At 38.9% G+C, this 13,693-nt stretch overlaps 1 protein-coding gene across 2 annotated transcripts in view; it reads right to left on the reverse strand.

The window, feature by feature from the left end:
• Positions 1–13,693, reverse strand: part of ddr1 (discoidin domain receptor tyrosine kinase 1) — a 53,118-nt gene that overhangs the window by 8,545 nt on the left and 30,880 nt on the right. The window contains exons 9-14 of one of the 2 annotated variants that reach the window (XM_079240442.1): positions 10,943–11,192; positions 6,514–6,663; positions 5,936–5,992; positions 2,965–3,131; positions 2,361–2,568; positions 1,363–1,482 (exon numbers count right to left, since the gene is read on the reverse strand). In XM_079240442.1, the coding sequence (XP_079096568.1) occupies positions 1,363–1,482; positions 2,361–2,568; positions 2,965–3,131; positions 5,936–5,992; positions 6,514–6,663; positions 10,943–11,192 (952 nt within the window). The remainder of the gene's footprint in view (positions 1–1,362; positions 1,483–2,360; positions 2,569–2,964; positions 3,132–5,935; positions 5,993–6,513; positions 6,664–10,942; positions 11,193–13,693) is intronic. The other variant, XM_079240443.1, reaches the window with a different exon arrangement.

Raw genomic sequence — 13,693 nt, forward strand, 5'->3', positions numbered from 1 at the left:
CCTTCAGGACAGAAATATTGCTTCACAGGATAAAGGCAAGTTTCTTTGAAACCTCAAAGAACATTACTTTTATCCTGTGATGAAACCCCAGGTGGGGTCCATATGGTGTCAGGGGAAGCTTGGTGAATGGAGATGAGGAAATATTATTGATCAAAAGAATAACTTCTATGTTTTTGATGCGGTTGATAAGTTCGGACGTATTAGTTATGGGGTCATTTGATTATAAAGAAAAAGTAGTCAAAGACCAATTAATACTATGACAGACTATGTATTTACTGCAGTCTGGACACGTCCATCAGCAGTATGTGGTTATATTGGCCGACTTGCTCAGTGTGTATAGGATTAAGCAAAATAATCATGATCCTAAAGGCATTTCAGAATTTATCTAAACTAAGCAAAAAAGTGGAGTGAGCGTCTCACTGTCTAAATCTTTGAAAATCCCTGAGATTAACTATGGTAGACCCAAACCATGTGCATAAAATTCCTTCCAGCATTAAAAATTCACCATAGACACTGATTTTTTTATTATTATTATTATTATTTTTTTTTTATGAATTTAAGCACCAAAGCAAATTTAATGGCAATCCATCCATATTACACTGATCCAGTCGTCCTGCTGCTAATCTGGTACTGGCTAAAGTTAGAAATACAGGCTCATCTGAGTTAGTTTAAAAGAATCTTTCATTCTCCTCGAGTCTTTAAAGCCACAACTCAATTGAGGTGAGTGAATGAAGCAACTTTGTTCTGATCCAAGGTCCAAACAGAATAAAACGTCTCATGTAAATATGTCAAGTGATCCAATCTGCCACGAGTTTAGAAAAGGTTTTCAATCTGATCGAGAAGGATGGTTCAAGCAGTTTAATAATTGGATCAGCAGAAAAAAAATAACCATGCATACACTCATTCTGTGGTGTTTGTTGTTTCTACACATGCTTGAACCACATATGGGGTTATGTGATAGGGGATGAAATGTTTTTGTTAGAAACTGAAAGAGTTAAGGATTATTACTCATTTAAACGCCGAAAAAGTTCAAGATAAGACTAAAACCCTTCTTCCAAAACAGTACGCACAGAGCACGTCACAATTATTATCATAATAAATCTGTCAATCATGTAAACACAACTGATTGGATCACAATGTAAACATGTCAGCAGGATTTCAGTCAGAGCGATGAAATATTTGTCCATGAACAGTTTATGTCAGTAACAGGTAGGATGATGGTCAGACACATGCAAAACAGATTAGTCATCTAAAGGAGATGTTTTTGATGTTATGTGACAGCGACAGCCCTTCTACTGCTCCAGCACTGATGACAGGTATGCAGGTGAGAAGCTTCTACCGGCCCAATTTGAAGTCTCTTACCCTGGGGCACATTGAGGCTCTTTTCCTGAGCCTGAGTGGAGCTGGGGACGACTAGGGCTCTGGAGCTTTTTCTGTGATCTGGTAGATGCAGGTGATTGACTGGGTTGTTTAACAGCAAGGCTGGGAGGACACACACACACACACACACGCACAAGGGGTGCATAAAATGAGGGGACACACACGCAGACAACATAATATGGATCATACAAAGTCACAACACAAAACAGAATAACAATCATTAGCATGACAATGTTAGCATATTCATTTGATACAAAAGGATGAATGAGGGTTGTAATGGAACAGAGAGCACACAACAGAACAGGCAAGTTAACAAATTCAGACCACAACCAAACAAAGCAAACTGGATCAAATGCTTGTTAACTCTTGTTATTTTAAACAAGCATCGAGTAAAGGCGGCATGCCGACCTCCTGTGGTAAAAAATACAAAACAAAATAGAACGTCTTTCCCTCTCTAATTCTCTCTTCCTCCCCCCTCTTTCTCTTTTCTTCCCTTTCCTTGGAACAATAGATCTTTTGTGCTTCCTGACACTTTCTGTGTATCTTCATGTTGGCATTCCTCTGCTTGGCACGCTGAAATACAGTATAATGCCACCGTTTTCCTGATATGCACGTCACACAGTGTTTTCTACTGTAGCTCTCATCTATAAACTAGTTTGCAAAAGCAAAAACACAGATATGCTAACGAAACAATCTGCACAAACCCCACACAGCGCAGGAATTTAAATTATATATTTATGGAAAGTGGAATTGTTTCAAATGTTCCATTAATTTATTCCCCTTCAAAATATGTGCAGCCGAGTATTCATCAGTCCATGTCACCACATATTTAGCATGTTTTACCTTAAACAAACACATTGTTTGTCAGGCTATTTGTGTTCTGAATCAGGCTCCAAGGCAAAATGTGGAAAGTTTCACCAGTCAGCCCAAACTTCAAATCAGGAGCAGAGCAATTCTGTGTGTGTGTGTTTATGGTTTACCTGTGCTGTCTCTGTGATCTCTTGGTCTGAGCAGAGCGCTGGGCTCTTGATACTCCCCCTCTCCATCTCTGTCATGGTCCCGGTCATCCGGAAAAGTGTGTATGCGTTGGTAGCGGCTGGAGTAGCTGTGTGTGTTGTTGATGACCACATTGTCTGAGGGTACCGACAGGTGAACTCGGAGTTCATCACTGGACAGACTGCCCTGAGCCTGAGGGGATAGAGCTCACTCAGATACAGATAATACAAACAGACCATATGGGTGTCTTAAGCAGATGCGTGATCAGACTGTAGAAACAGACTCTGATCTTTGAATGATTAGCAGCAAATACAAAAAGACTACCAGAAAACATCCAGATGGGGATGTGCTGGTTGTCTGCCAAAAGACCGGCAGTTGTTCTCTCAGACTCATTTAAAGTTAGTTTAAGGGAGAGTTGAGTCTGACTACATCACATCTTTTCATTTAAGACCAATTAGCTGTGGAAAGAACCTCTATTAAAAACTGTTAATAGCAAACCCTATGGATAATTCAAGTTGTACATGATCTCTGGCAGGATTAAAAAAAAAAAGAGAGAGAAGAAAAACTACATTGTCAGTCTGGACCCACCTTGCCTAGAATCTTCTTCCAGTACTGCCTCCAAAGAATAACAGCAATCACAGCCAGCAGGAGGAGGATGATGCCCACCAGGCAGCCAATCAATATGGCGGTATCACTGCTGTCATCTTTGGCAATGGGAAGCCCCGCCCTCGGAGTAACTGCATAAAATTCTCGATCTGAAGAGGATAAACAGAGGATGAAAGGTTAAGTGTGAACATATATGCTTGAGTGCCTGAACCCAGTTATTTGTGTGCATAGAGTTACAAAAAAAAAAAAAAGTGAAACTTTTAGAAATATCAAAGCTCCACAACTTAGTTACCCATAAACCATGATCTACTCTTAAAGTACCATTTGATTAAGATGTTAATTAAACAAGATTAAAGAGTTATACATTTCACATCTTCACTGAACTCACTGATTAATCACTTGCTGTTCAGGCTGGAGAAATTTAGTGAACTCTTGAATTTAGCTTGTTGAGCAGTGAAAACCTATATCAGACCTTTTTACAGCTGCTTGTTAGAGGAGGAAGTTTAGACAGTTCCCTCTTATAAAATTATTCAACTCGTCAGTATTTCAGCACTTTTTATGAACAACATGTGAAATGAATTGAAGTCATGGTTCTGACTTTGACATTTAAAGATAAAATGATACTCTTCATCTTCAACTCTTCACATTTTTTACTTATTCGTGTGTTGTCTCATATTGTCTAGTTGCACCAGAGCCAAGTAATGGTCAGCAGCCCTGTGATGAGACATGAAAGCAGCTCCAACACATGATGCTCTTCCAGTATGAGACTGATGATGGCATGAGGTGCCTTTCAACATTATGATACTGAATAAAAAATAAAATGTTTGTGAAGTACGCTTGAGAATGTGAGGTGGCTTTATGGTCAGTACTGTTCATGTTCAGTTCCTGTCATAGTAGAAATCATTTCAGGACGTCATGTTGGGTATGATTTTAATTTTTGTATGTTCCCTCCAGGAGATGCAAAGCAGAAGTCCTGACTTTCTTCTCTTCAACACAGTTTTTGTTTTGTGTTGTTTGGTTACTTAAAACTTCAGCCCTCAAGGATCACAAACTGGTCTAGTTAATTTTAATCAAGTGTGTTGGAGAAGGAAAACATTAGAAATCTGCAGGACAGTAGCAGAGTTTGAGATCCTTACTTTAGGGCATTTGGGATTGCTGTAGTTCAGGAGAAACCACATATTGTATTGACTTTTTTCTCTCTTTTGTACAATCTATGGTGTCTACGTGAAGGGATGAAGGTAGCTTGTAGTACAAAATGAATTTGAGTGCTTACAGTTCATTAATAATTTATTTTCCAATTTATTCTGTTTACCAGAGATGTAAAACTCCTCTAGGGTTTTCTGTCCTGCAGGCTTTGGATAGTTCCCTTCTCCAAATAACCAAATTCAAATTAAAGAGATCCAATAGCTTGCTGTCAGGTTCTGCAGAAACACCCATGAATTTGAGTAGTGTGTTGAAGCAGAGAAACCTGTAGCATGGTGACTTCTGATGGCTCTTTACTTTGGTCTACGACCAAGAACAGTCTAGAATTTTCTCAAAAACTGGACTCATGTTGCATTCAATAGCAACTAAGAACTTCATTTATTGAATTAAATATGAAAATGCTACAAGTAGAGAGTAGACCTGTTTCTATGTTATAACTCAAGCAGACTTTACCAAAAAGGCAGCGCACTAAGCTCAAGTTTTTGTTTTGTGTTGTTTGTTCAGTTAATTTTAACATTAAGGGCCATTAACTCTACCAATAACCGGCCATGAAGGAAAGGGAAGAAGAAAGAAGGGCCCAAGTTGCAAAATATATTAAAAAAAGAAAAAAAAAGAAAAAGAGCCAACTGTAATTGCTTAAACTTTAACTGAAATGAGTCCCTCAATGCAGAGGTTGAAATGCTTTTCCAACATTCACTCTAAATAGTTAATGTGTTGAAAAAAAAGTGGGAGGATATGCAGTTTTTGGTGTGATATGAGAGAGTTTGGTAACAGTATACTCCTCTGCAACACTTCAGCCTGTGTGGGCGTGTAACCATGTGTTGGTGTTGGTTAATGCACTGTTCAGCCTGTGAGCATTGGCTCTTTCTGAGCTCACTGGGGTCACACACCAGCTTTACAGCCTCACTCATCTAACAGGGAATTTTTTGTTTGAGTGGGCATTTTGTATGCAACATACTCCAGAGCCTCCGACAGCCTGCTGCTTTGGGAACAATATGTCAATGTGGTTTTGCTTCTCAGCAGCTTTGTAGTCAAGTATTAATCAAAATCATCCATTTGTTTTTTTCCTTCTTTGAAAGTCAAATGTGGCATGTTATTTGCATGAGGGAGGAAAGGCTTTCCTTAATATAGCTTAATATAAACTCTGCTAATAAACAAACTAATGAAGCCATTTTTTACAGAATATATATTAATTTGTAGGAAAGGCTAAGCATGCACATGCTATAACAATGTGTATGTCAACATAGACCCATCTCCATACATGTATAGCTGTTTTATACATTATATTGTATAAATATTCTCCCTCTGTGTCAGTTTAACACCATGCGGGTAATAAATAAACACAGGCAAAGCCATTCAACCACATCCAATAACAAGTACAAAGCAGTTGACATGCCACAGAAAACCGTTTCCAGCTTTACACACAAAAAAAAGCCTGTTATTGTTTAGTTGTGTAGACTACAGCCAGCTCCCCAACAAAACATGCAGTTTGTGAGACCACAGGAAGCCAAGTTGTTATTCAACGTAAATATAATTCACTACAGCTTCGTTAGTGTTTTTCCCTCGAGCTGTTTATCATCAAACTCTGGGGACAGAGCTCAGTGCCAAAGCCGGCCCCTGCCATCCCCGTTTCATTATACTTCATACTCTCTGCTGAACACGAGGACAGTTTAAAGATACTAGAGAGGCCAGAGTGGATGAGCCTCGCTCCCCTTGCTCAGATCGCCTCCCAGGATTGTTTTTTTCTCACCTGACAGTGTCCAGTTATCAGAGGTGTCCGTCATGTAGGTGGTGGAAGTAGGGGGTTCTGGAGGATCGAGGGATGGACACAGGAGGAATGTGTGAAGAGAGGTGATGAAGACTCAAGAGGAGAGTGATGAGGACAGAAAATCATGGAAAGCACGGTTCTGGCTCAGCAGGATTTTCATCCCCCTAAGCAAAGATCTCTAAACGCTCACAGAGACTTTAAAAGCTAGAGCTTGATTTAAAAAAATCCCTGAGAGAGACAAAGGTTTGACCTTTAATTCTTAGCAAGATTTATTGAAATGCAGTGAAATCGGTGGAATAAATGTTTGGCACCATTTTTCAAGCAAAGACAGAACCTAATTAAACATCAAACACTGTCCACTATTGGATCTGCTTCAGACACATGGCACAGACACAATGCCTGCAGTCGCCCTAACTGGAGAAAAGAGATGGGTGATGACAGACAGGTAATGAAAGGGCCAACAGAAAGAAAATGGCAGCTACAGAGATAATACCAAAGACAATATATTGTGGAGTGATAAGCAGGAGGATAAATAGGAAAAGAGGATGAGTGAGACTTACCAGATGACCTGGTGGTGGTGTTTGAGGAGCTGTGACTCGATGTGGAAACAGAGGCAGTGACTTTAACAGGAGGAAAAGAGCTGGTGTTAGGAAACTTGGGAGGATTAGGAGGAAATGAATCAGTGTCTGTGACGTCCTCTTCAAACGGTTCTGGAGAAGGAAAAAGATAGAGAAAAGGAAGACAATTTAATGAAAAGGAATCCTGTTTTAAAACCTTAGGGGATTTTCATATGACATGTCAATTCCTGGTTGTCCATCAGAGATGAAAAGCTGTAATTGTGGTTGTAAATAGTTGTGCTTGCAGACAAGAGTAATCTTGGTGCATTTTGCTTTTATTAAAAGCAAGAACTGATGCATTCCATACTAAACACACGAGCTTCAGTTGGACGTCAAACTAACAATCGCTGTTCTGACATCTCGTAGCTTATAAGTGGTTCGACATTGTTGCAGGTGGAGGCTGAACTGTCTAGCAGAAAGCAGATAGCAACGCAGCAGTGAGGTCACGTAGTATAATGTACTTTCAGTAATCACTAAACCTTCGAAGTACTGTGCAAAAGTTTTAAGCCACCTCTTAAATGCTTATTGGCAGGAAAAAAGAGAAATAAGTGGCAACTGAATGAACTGTGCAGACATATTTATAAAGACTTAAAATAAAGAAAAAAACAGACTTTGTATCATTCTGATTAGTTTTTTTAAACTCATTTTCTATGACAACCTTCATTTTTCATCACAACTTGAACCCTTTTGCAAGCTTTTAACCCTGCTTGCAAGTTTCTTTTTTGGACGTCGTTGCCTTTTGTTCCATTCTTTGCCATGTTCCTAACCTGCTTCAGTCATCTTCTGGATTCCTCCCGTCATAAGATGCGTTGCCACCTATGTTCATTCTAGTCCTTGTGCCATTTGATATACTTCAGCATTTTCTCCCTTTCTTAAGAAGTGCTTCTTGACAACCAAGCTTTAGAGATTTCAAATATTTATTATTGCTTTTGTAAAAACACTAAAAATATAATAAAAATACATCTTTGTGTTATTTTGTGTGTGGGTTGGGATTAAATATGAATCCGTGTATTTTGTTTCATCACATTTTATGAGGGGACCCGAGGAATACTAGCTGCTGCCTCGGCAGCATCTAATGGGGATCCTGGAAATAAACAAATAAACTTTGCATGGATACCATTTCTAATGATGCTTTAGTGAGAAGTAAATGGATCAGCGAAAGGCTCAGATGCAACTTTTAGGTCCTGTGTCAGGCTGTTGGTGTATCTTTCCAATTTCTTGGGTATATAGCTTTTTTTATACAGTTCATCTCCTGTACATATGTTTTTAGGCCATACACCTTTTATGCCTTAAATTTGTCCAGTTTCTTCGGTTGCTTTAATGACACACTGCAAACCATGGTAATATATGCCAAGTTTTCAGTCAGCAGGTATTTGGGAATTATCTGTTGGTGTAAAGTGACTTTTTCATTTCTGTTAAACTATGTTAGATTTGGCATTTTTCCAAAGATTCTACCAAAGAGATTGGAGGAAATTATGAGATAGTGTGACAGACACAACTAAATATACAACTTGAATTTCCTTTTTTGTCAATAATAATGATTATTTTTTATTTAAAAAGTGCTTTCTATCAAAATGCTTTACATTAAAACGGAGTGAAATACCAAAAATATTTAAACAAAATAAGTAAAACTGTTCAATTTAAGTTGTTAACATGGAGACACAACATTGCTTTATCCCTTAAAATAGATTCTCTTTTTATACTTGGATGATTTGTGAGGTCAGCGTTATGTCAGTCATAATAAGAAATGCTCTTTCTTTCCGTATTAAACATAACTCTGAGTTCTACTGGTGTTTTTCTTTGATTTCATTTTACCAAACATTTCAGAGATTGCCAATCACAATCACTCAGGAAATTTTGTCTGACCACATTTCTTCCTCAAAGACGATGGCTCTCCGCTATTCGTCCAGTTTTAATAATGCATTAGACAGTTTTTAACCCGATTTTAGCCGATTCTGCAATCTCCTCTGATGTTTTCTCTGCTTGATGCATGCCAGTGATTTGATCCTTCTAAAAACAGATCAATATCTTGTCTACAGCCACTGGATTTGTCTTTCAACGTGGCTGTTTATGAAATAAGAAACTCTTCATTTAATTGGTTGGGGTTTAAAAATTGTAGTTTACTGTAATTCTATAAAAACTCAGACCAATCCAAATATTTGGACCAAATTTAAGTTTTTCATTTCTTATATTTCTTAGGCTTCTTCTCCCGGCTCCCTTCCTCCCACAGCGCATACCTGTTAGCCACACCTTGCATATAAATTACGTTTAAGATGAAAGTACAAAGTAGTGAAGAAGAAAGTCGGAAGACAAACATGGTTGAGAAAATGCAGGAAAGGTTTTCAGACTTGGCACAGTTTATTTGTCTTCTCCTGCTAAACAGCAAAGAAAGAGAAAATCGTTGGTGGAAAAAACTGCGAACAGAAAAGCCTTGGATCATGCAAGGAGCAAAATCAAAGGGGGAGGAGCAAAGACAGGGTGCCACTTTCAAATCTTCCTAGCTCCCCAACATTACCTACCCCAGCTTTAAATGCAAAAGGTGACTTTTTCTTTTTTCTTCTGTCCAGGCAGTATTATATATGAAAACACGCAGCTGGGTAATTGGGTAAAGCTTTTGGTAGTAAGATCTCCAGTTTGCAGCTACTCTAAACTCCATACAAGCAAGAGTAACCATGTAAGTGTGCTGGTTTAACAGTTCTTGTGTGTCATTTATTTTCAGACTGCTGGGTCAAGTCATTTCACCCACCTGAGATTGGTGTGATTACACCGCATCTTGCTGATTCTTATCACGCCAGAGCAGTTTAATTATTCAGTTATCTCAGCTGGAGAGCAGAACAGCTTCTATCTAGCTGCAACTTCTAAATTTCTAAATCACATCTTCAGATTTTTTTGCTACTTAATTCTGCTTCAGTCCAGGAACAAAAAGATGGTATACAGATTCTGATGAACTCTAAAATTAATTGTTCATTTAATGGCTATTTATTTGTAAGCTGCCATATTTAATCACAACTATTCTTGGCAAAAGTGTTTTACTTGTGTATTTATCAGATCAACTGAAAGACCACCGCCAGAACAAAAATAACTTATAGTCAATGTGACTTTTTCATTGTAAGTCTGAAAGCAAATCTAAACCAACAGGTCTGTTGTGTGGCATTTTAGAGTTAAAGCATGTTGATTGCTGTGCTGTGAATTTAGGTCCAATCTTTCACAAATATCTAATTACTTAATGCTCCAGGATGATATTTGCAATTAGAGCTTTACACAATCTTATGAACAAACTTATGAATAAACAATCAGAATCTTTCAACTTTAAATGTCCAAATTGAATGAATACTAATGTCAAACACATAAACAGAATCATGTAATAATAATGGATTATATTTTTACAGAGCTTTTCAAGGCATCCAAAACACTTTACATTGAATTCAATACTCATTCACTCCTCATTCATACTTGATGAAGGCTACCCAGCTGCCCTGCAGCACACTGACAAAACCATGGCAGTCAATGCATGCCTGCGTCCTCTCCAATCACCAGCATTTAAGTGTCCTACCCAGGGACACAATGACAGATTGACTAGGGGCAGGATTTGAACTGCCAACCTTTCAGTCACTGGACGACCTGCTCTATCAACCTACTCCTGATGGACTTGTGTATTCTGTGTTTTATTGCAGTGTGTCGCACAAATAAAAACCAATTAAACCCAGCTCTTCAACCTCTTCATGCACCATTATTTATATAACGCACCACCATCAGTTTTAACTAAAGCTGACCAAGGTTCTTCTTAGCACCACAGGAGTGCCCGGAGTGTTTTCACTGTTTATGACTAAAATTTCTTGTTATTACAATCCGATGACGCTAGGATTTCAAAATCTTTGTTAATCGCCATGTCATCTTTGGGATTGTTAAAGCTTTCCATAATAACTTTTATGATATTCTCAGAGACTTTTGTCATTGTTAAATAGAAAATAATGAGCCTTTTCTTGTGGATTGATTTATTCAGGTAATCTGAACTCTGAAAATCAAAAGACTAGTAGGCATTTTTTTTTTTTTGTTTTATGAACAGTTAATCCATATCCGTATTACCACCAAACAGAAAGTGGTAACTTATGTTTGTAAGCCAAGGTCCAATTCATATAATGCTTTTTGTTGTAGTTTAATAACTTTGTACATTTAATAAAAAATTTTGACAATATTAAAATTAATTTAGACAAAATCCAGCAGTATGTCTGGATAGTGCAAGATCCAGTTGCTGAGATATATGGACTGTAAGTGCAAAGTTGTTCCAAACAGAAGTAAAACAGCCTGACACAGACACACATTCATACATTTCTAAGATGAAAGAACTGACCACTTCAATTCTGTTTCCTACCAGAGAGGAAGGATATTTCGCTGATGAGCAGCCAGCGGTCTGCGAAGTAGAATTTGCAGCGGAGGATCTGAGCCAGTTGCCCACCGAGTGGGAGAGAAATGGGTCGCGAGGAAGGGTCCTTAATATCCTCAAGGGGCACCGGTAGACCAAGCGCAGGAGACGACCACGGCTGGAGGAGGCCAGGTTTAAAAAGACACTCTACTTTGCTGAAGACTCGCACGCCTTGTGTGTGGCGATTGTTACTATGCACCTGTGGCAGGAAACAAGTGTAAATGCAGAGAACAGAAAAAGAAACAGACATTAAGTCGGTTAGAAAATCCAATACCAATCCCCATGACTCCACTCGAATACCTGGAAAACTCAGGCCCTCTATTATTTGCTTTTCGTGGAAAGGCAGGAAAGGATTAAATTAACATGCAAAATTAACGGCACATTTTCTCCCTGTTAAGCTATAATTGCTTTGGCACAACTTAGCAGGACTGTAAATAAAGAGCCTTAGTGCACAAAGCAGAGTGACAGTAAGGGAGAAAGAGTGCCTGACAGGAGGCTGATAGTAGAGGCATAAGATATAATACACATTTTCTGTTTTCACAAGAGAATAATTAATTAAATCAGAGCCATTGTGCAGCTGGGAGGAGGAAAAAGACTGCAGGAGAAAAGAGAGGGATTAGAATGAAAGGGGGGAGTTTGTTAAATGTGCAAGTGAGAGGTCAAAACTAAAGATCAGAAATAAAAAATTACAGAGGAAGTAGTAAATTTTCATTTCCCTCAGAGAAGGAAGAGCTGGTGCAGACACTGTTCTGATGGTTGGGTTGTTAACCTCACACAAAGCGAGACCATTCCCTCTAACCTAATCCACATGCTTATGTGCACACATGAGGGATGCAGGACGTACAGCTGCACCAGCTGCCAAGCTAAGGTGGAGGCATTTCTGTGTGAACGTGGATAAAATTGGGTGTTTGGGTGTGTACTGTAAGGTGTGTATTGTGATGGTGGTAAGGGTATAATAAGTCAACAGAACCAAAGAAATTCACTACTCCTTTAGGGAATACAGCTCCAACAATCGACAAAAGGCTTAACTTGAGAGAATAATGCTGCACTTTTCACATTTTATTTGTATCAACGTAAACACAACATGCACTTTGAATTCACTGTGATCTTTTGGTTTAGTTTCAAGCGCATGGACAACAATGTTCCACAACATAAAAGGTTGACAAAAACCAGATCAGAGTGCCCCCCCTCTTTGTCAGAAGAGTGAGAAGGGCAGGTCACGACTGTCAAAGAGGTTAAAGAGCAGATTTCCCTTTGGGATGGTGATTAGACACAGGTTAGGGAACTCTGTCCTGCTGAGACAAGTCAAGCCAGAATTAGGTTCAGGTTCCCACTCTTTATTTATTTGACCTGTGTGTCTGACATATCCGCTCAGTCAGGGAAGCATAACAGTGTACGTCAGCTGAGGTTAGTGTGGGAAAACCCACCAGGGAAAAGGCAGGAAAAGCAGGATAAGTCTTGGAAAAACAACAGGAACACTGCTGGGAGAGCTTTCAAATGGCAACAGAGATAAACTAAAATGATAACGAACACATGAAGAAAAAAAACTATCTACTGATAGACCTGTGAAATGAGTTCTCTTTCTTAGACAGACTGCGGAGTCAGGCGGGTATATATGAACATGTGAAGACTGCGTTTCACCCAAACCAACATTCCTTCTCACATCCAACCAAACAGTAATTATTCAAACTGGGTTGCTTCATCTTATGATCCCTCTTCATTGCTGCACAAACTAACCCCAAAAGCCACACATACGCACAAACAGACTGATGCAATTTGGTGGCTGCCAGAGAGATGCACACAGATGTACTGTCCTGCTGTAAACTATGGTACGTCCGAACTAATTAAATAGCCACAGAGCTATTCCAGTCTAAATGTTGCCACCCGGGATGGCAGATGAAAGCTTAACACACATAACAATGATGGTGGAAGATAGGAAAGACTAGGAGAGTTTCATCAGAGGAAAAAGGAATCAAACTGATATGAAGCCATCCTACAAACTATAATAGTTTTGGACTAATGAGATAACCAAAAGAATTTATTAATTAACAAGTAGCTCTCTGACCCTCTTCTGGTGCATTACACAGATTGTGCTGAGAAACAGCTGATCTCACCCACAAAGAGTGGGTACTGTCTATAATGGGGAAAAAAGCAGGGGAAAGTCGTAGTGAGCAGTGCTGTTTGGTAGCAGACAGTACCATGTAATGGAAAAGCATCATTAAATAACCTTCCTTGTGATATCTTTACGTAGTCTTCAGGAACGAGTCTCTAGGTTACCAAAAGCTCTTTTTTAGATGCTGGCTGCCTCTTGTTAATATTCCCTGTCAAGGTGAGCCCACACTTCTTTAAATAACGACATCTAAGCACTGGGGAAGCAGGTCTGTGACTGACAACACTCAACTGCGGGAATTTCTTGCCAGGAGATGTTTTATTACGTTGCTGGCATGTGTGGACTTATGTACTTAAGGAAAATGGAAGCAATTCCAAGCAGAAAACTGTCAAGATGCTATTGCTTGTTAGATCAAAGTGTGACTGTATATTTATCTGCTTATGATTCTGAAAAACTGTTAAATATTTGTCATCTTTCACAGATACAAATACAGAAATGATTAAAATATGCTGAAGCTTTGCAACAGACTTCTTGTCATCTGTTATGTGCAGATACATCACTGGTTCATCTGGCGTGTTAGGTCAGAGTTT

The sequence above is a fragment of the Telmatherina bonti genome (genome assembly GCF_933228915.1).
Source record: "Telmatherina bonti genome assembly, chromosome: 5".
NCBI lineage: Eukaryota > Metazoa > Chordata > Actinopteri > Atheriniformes > Telmatherinidae > Telmatherina > Telmatherina bonti.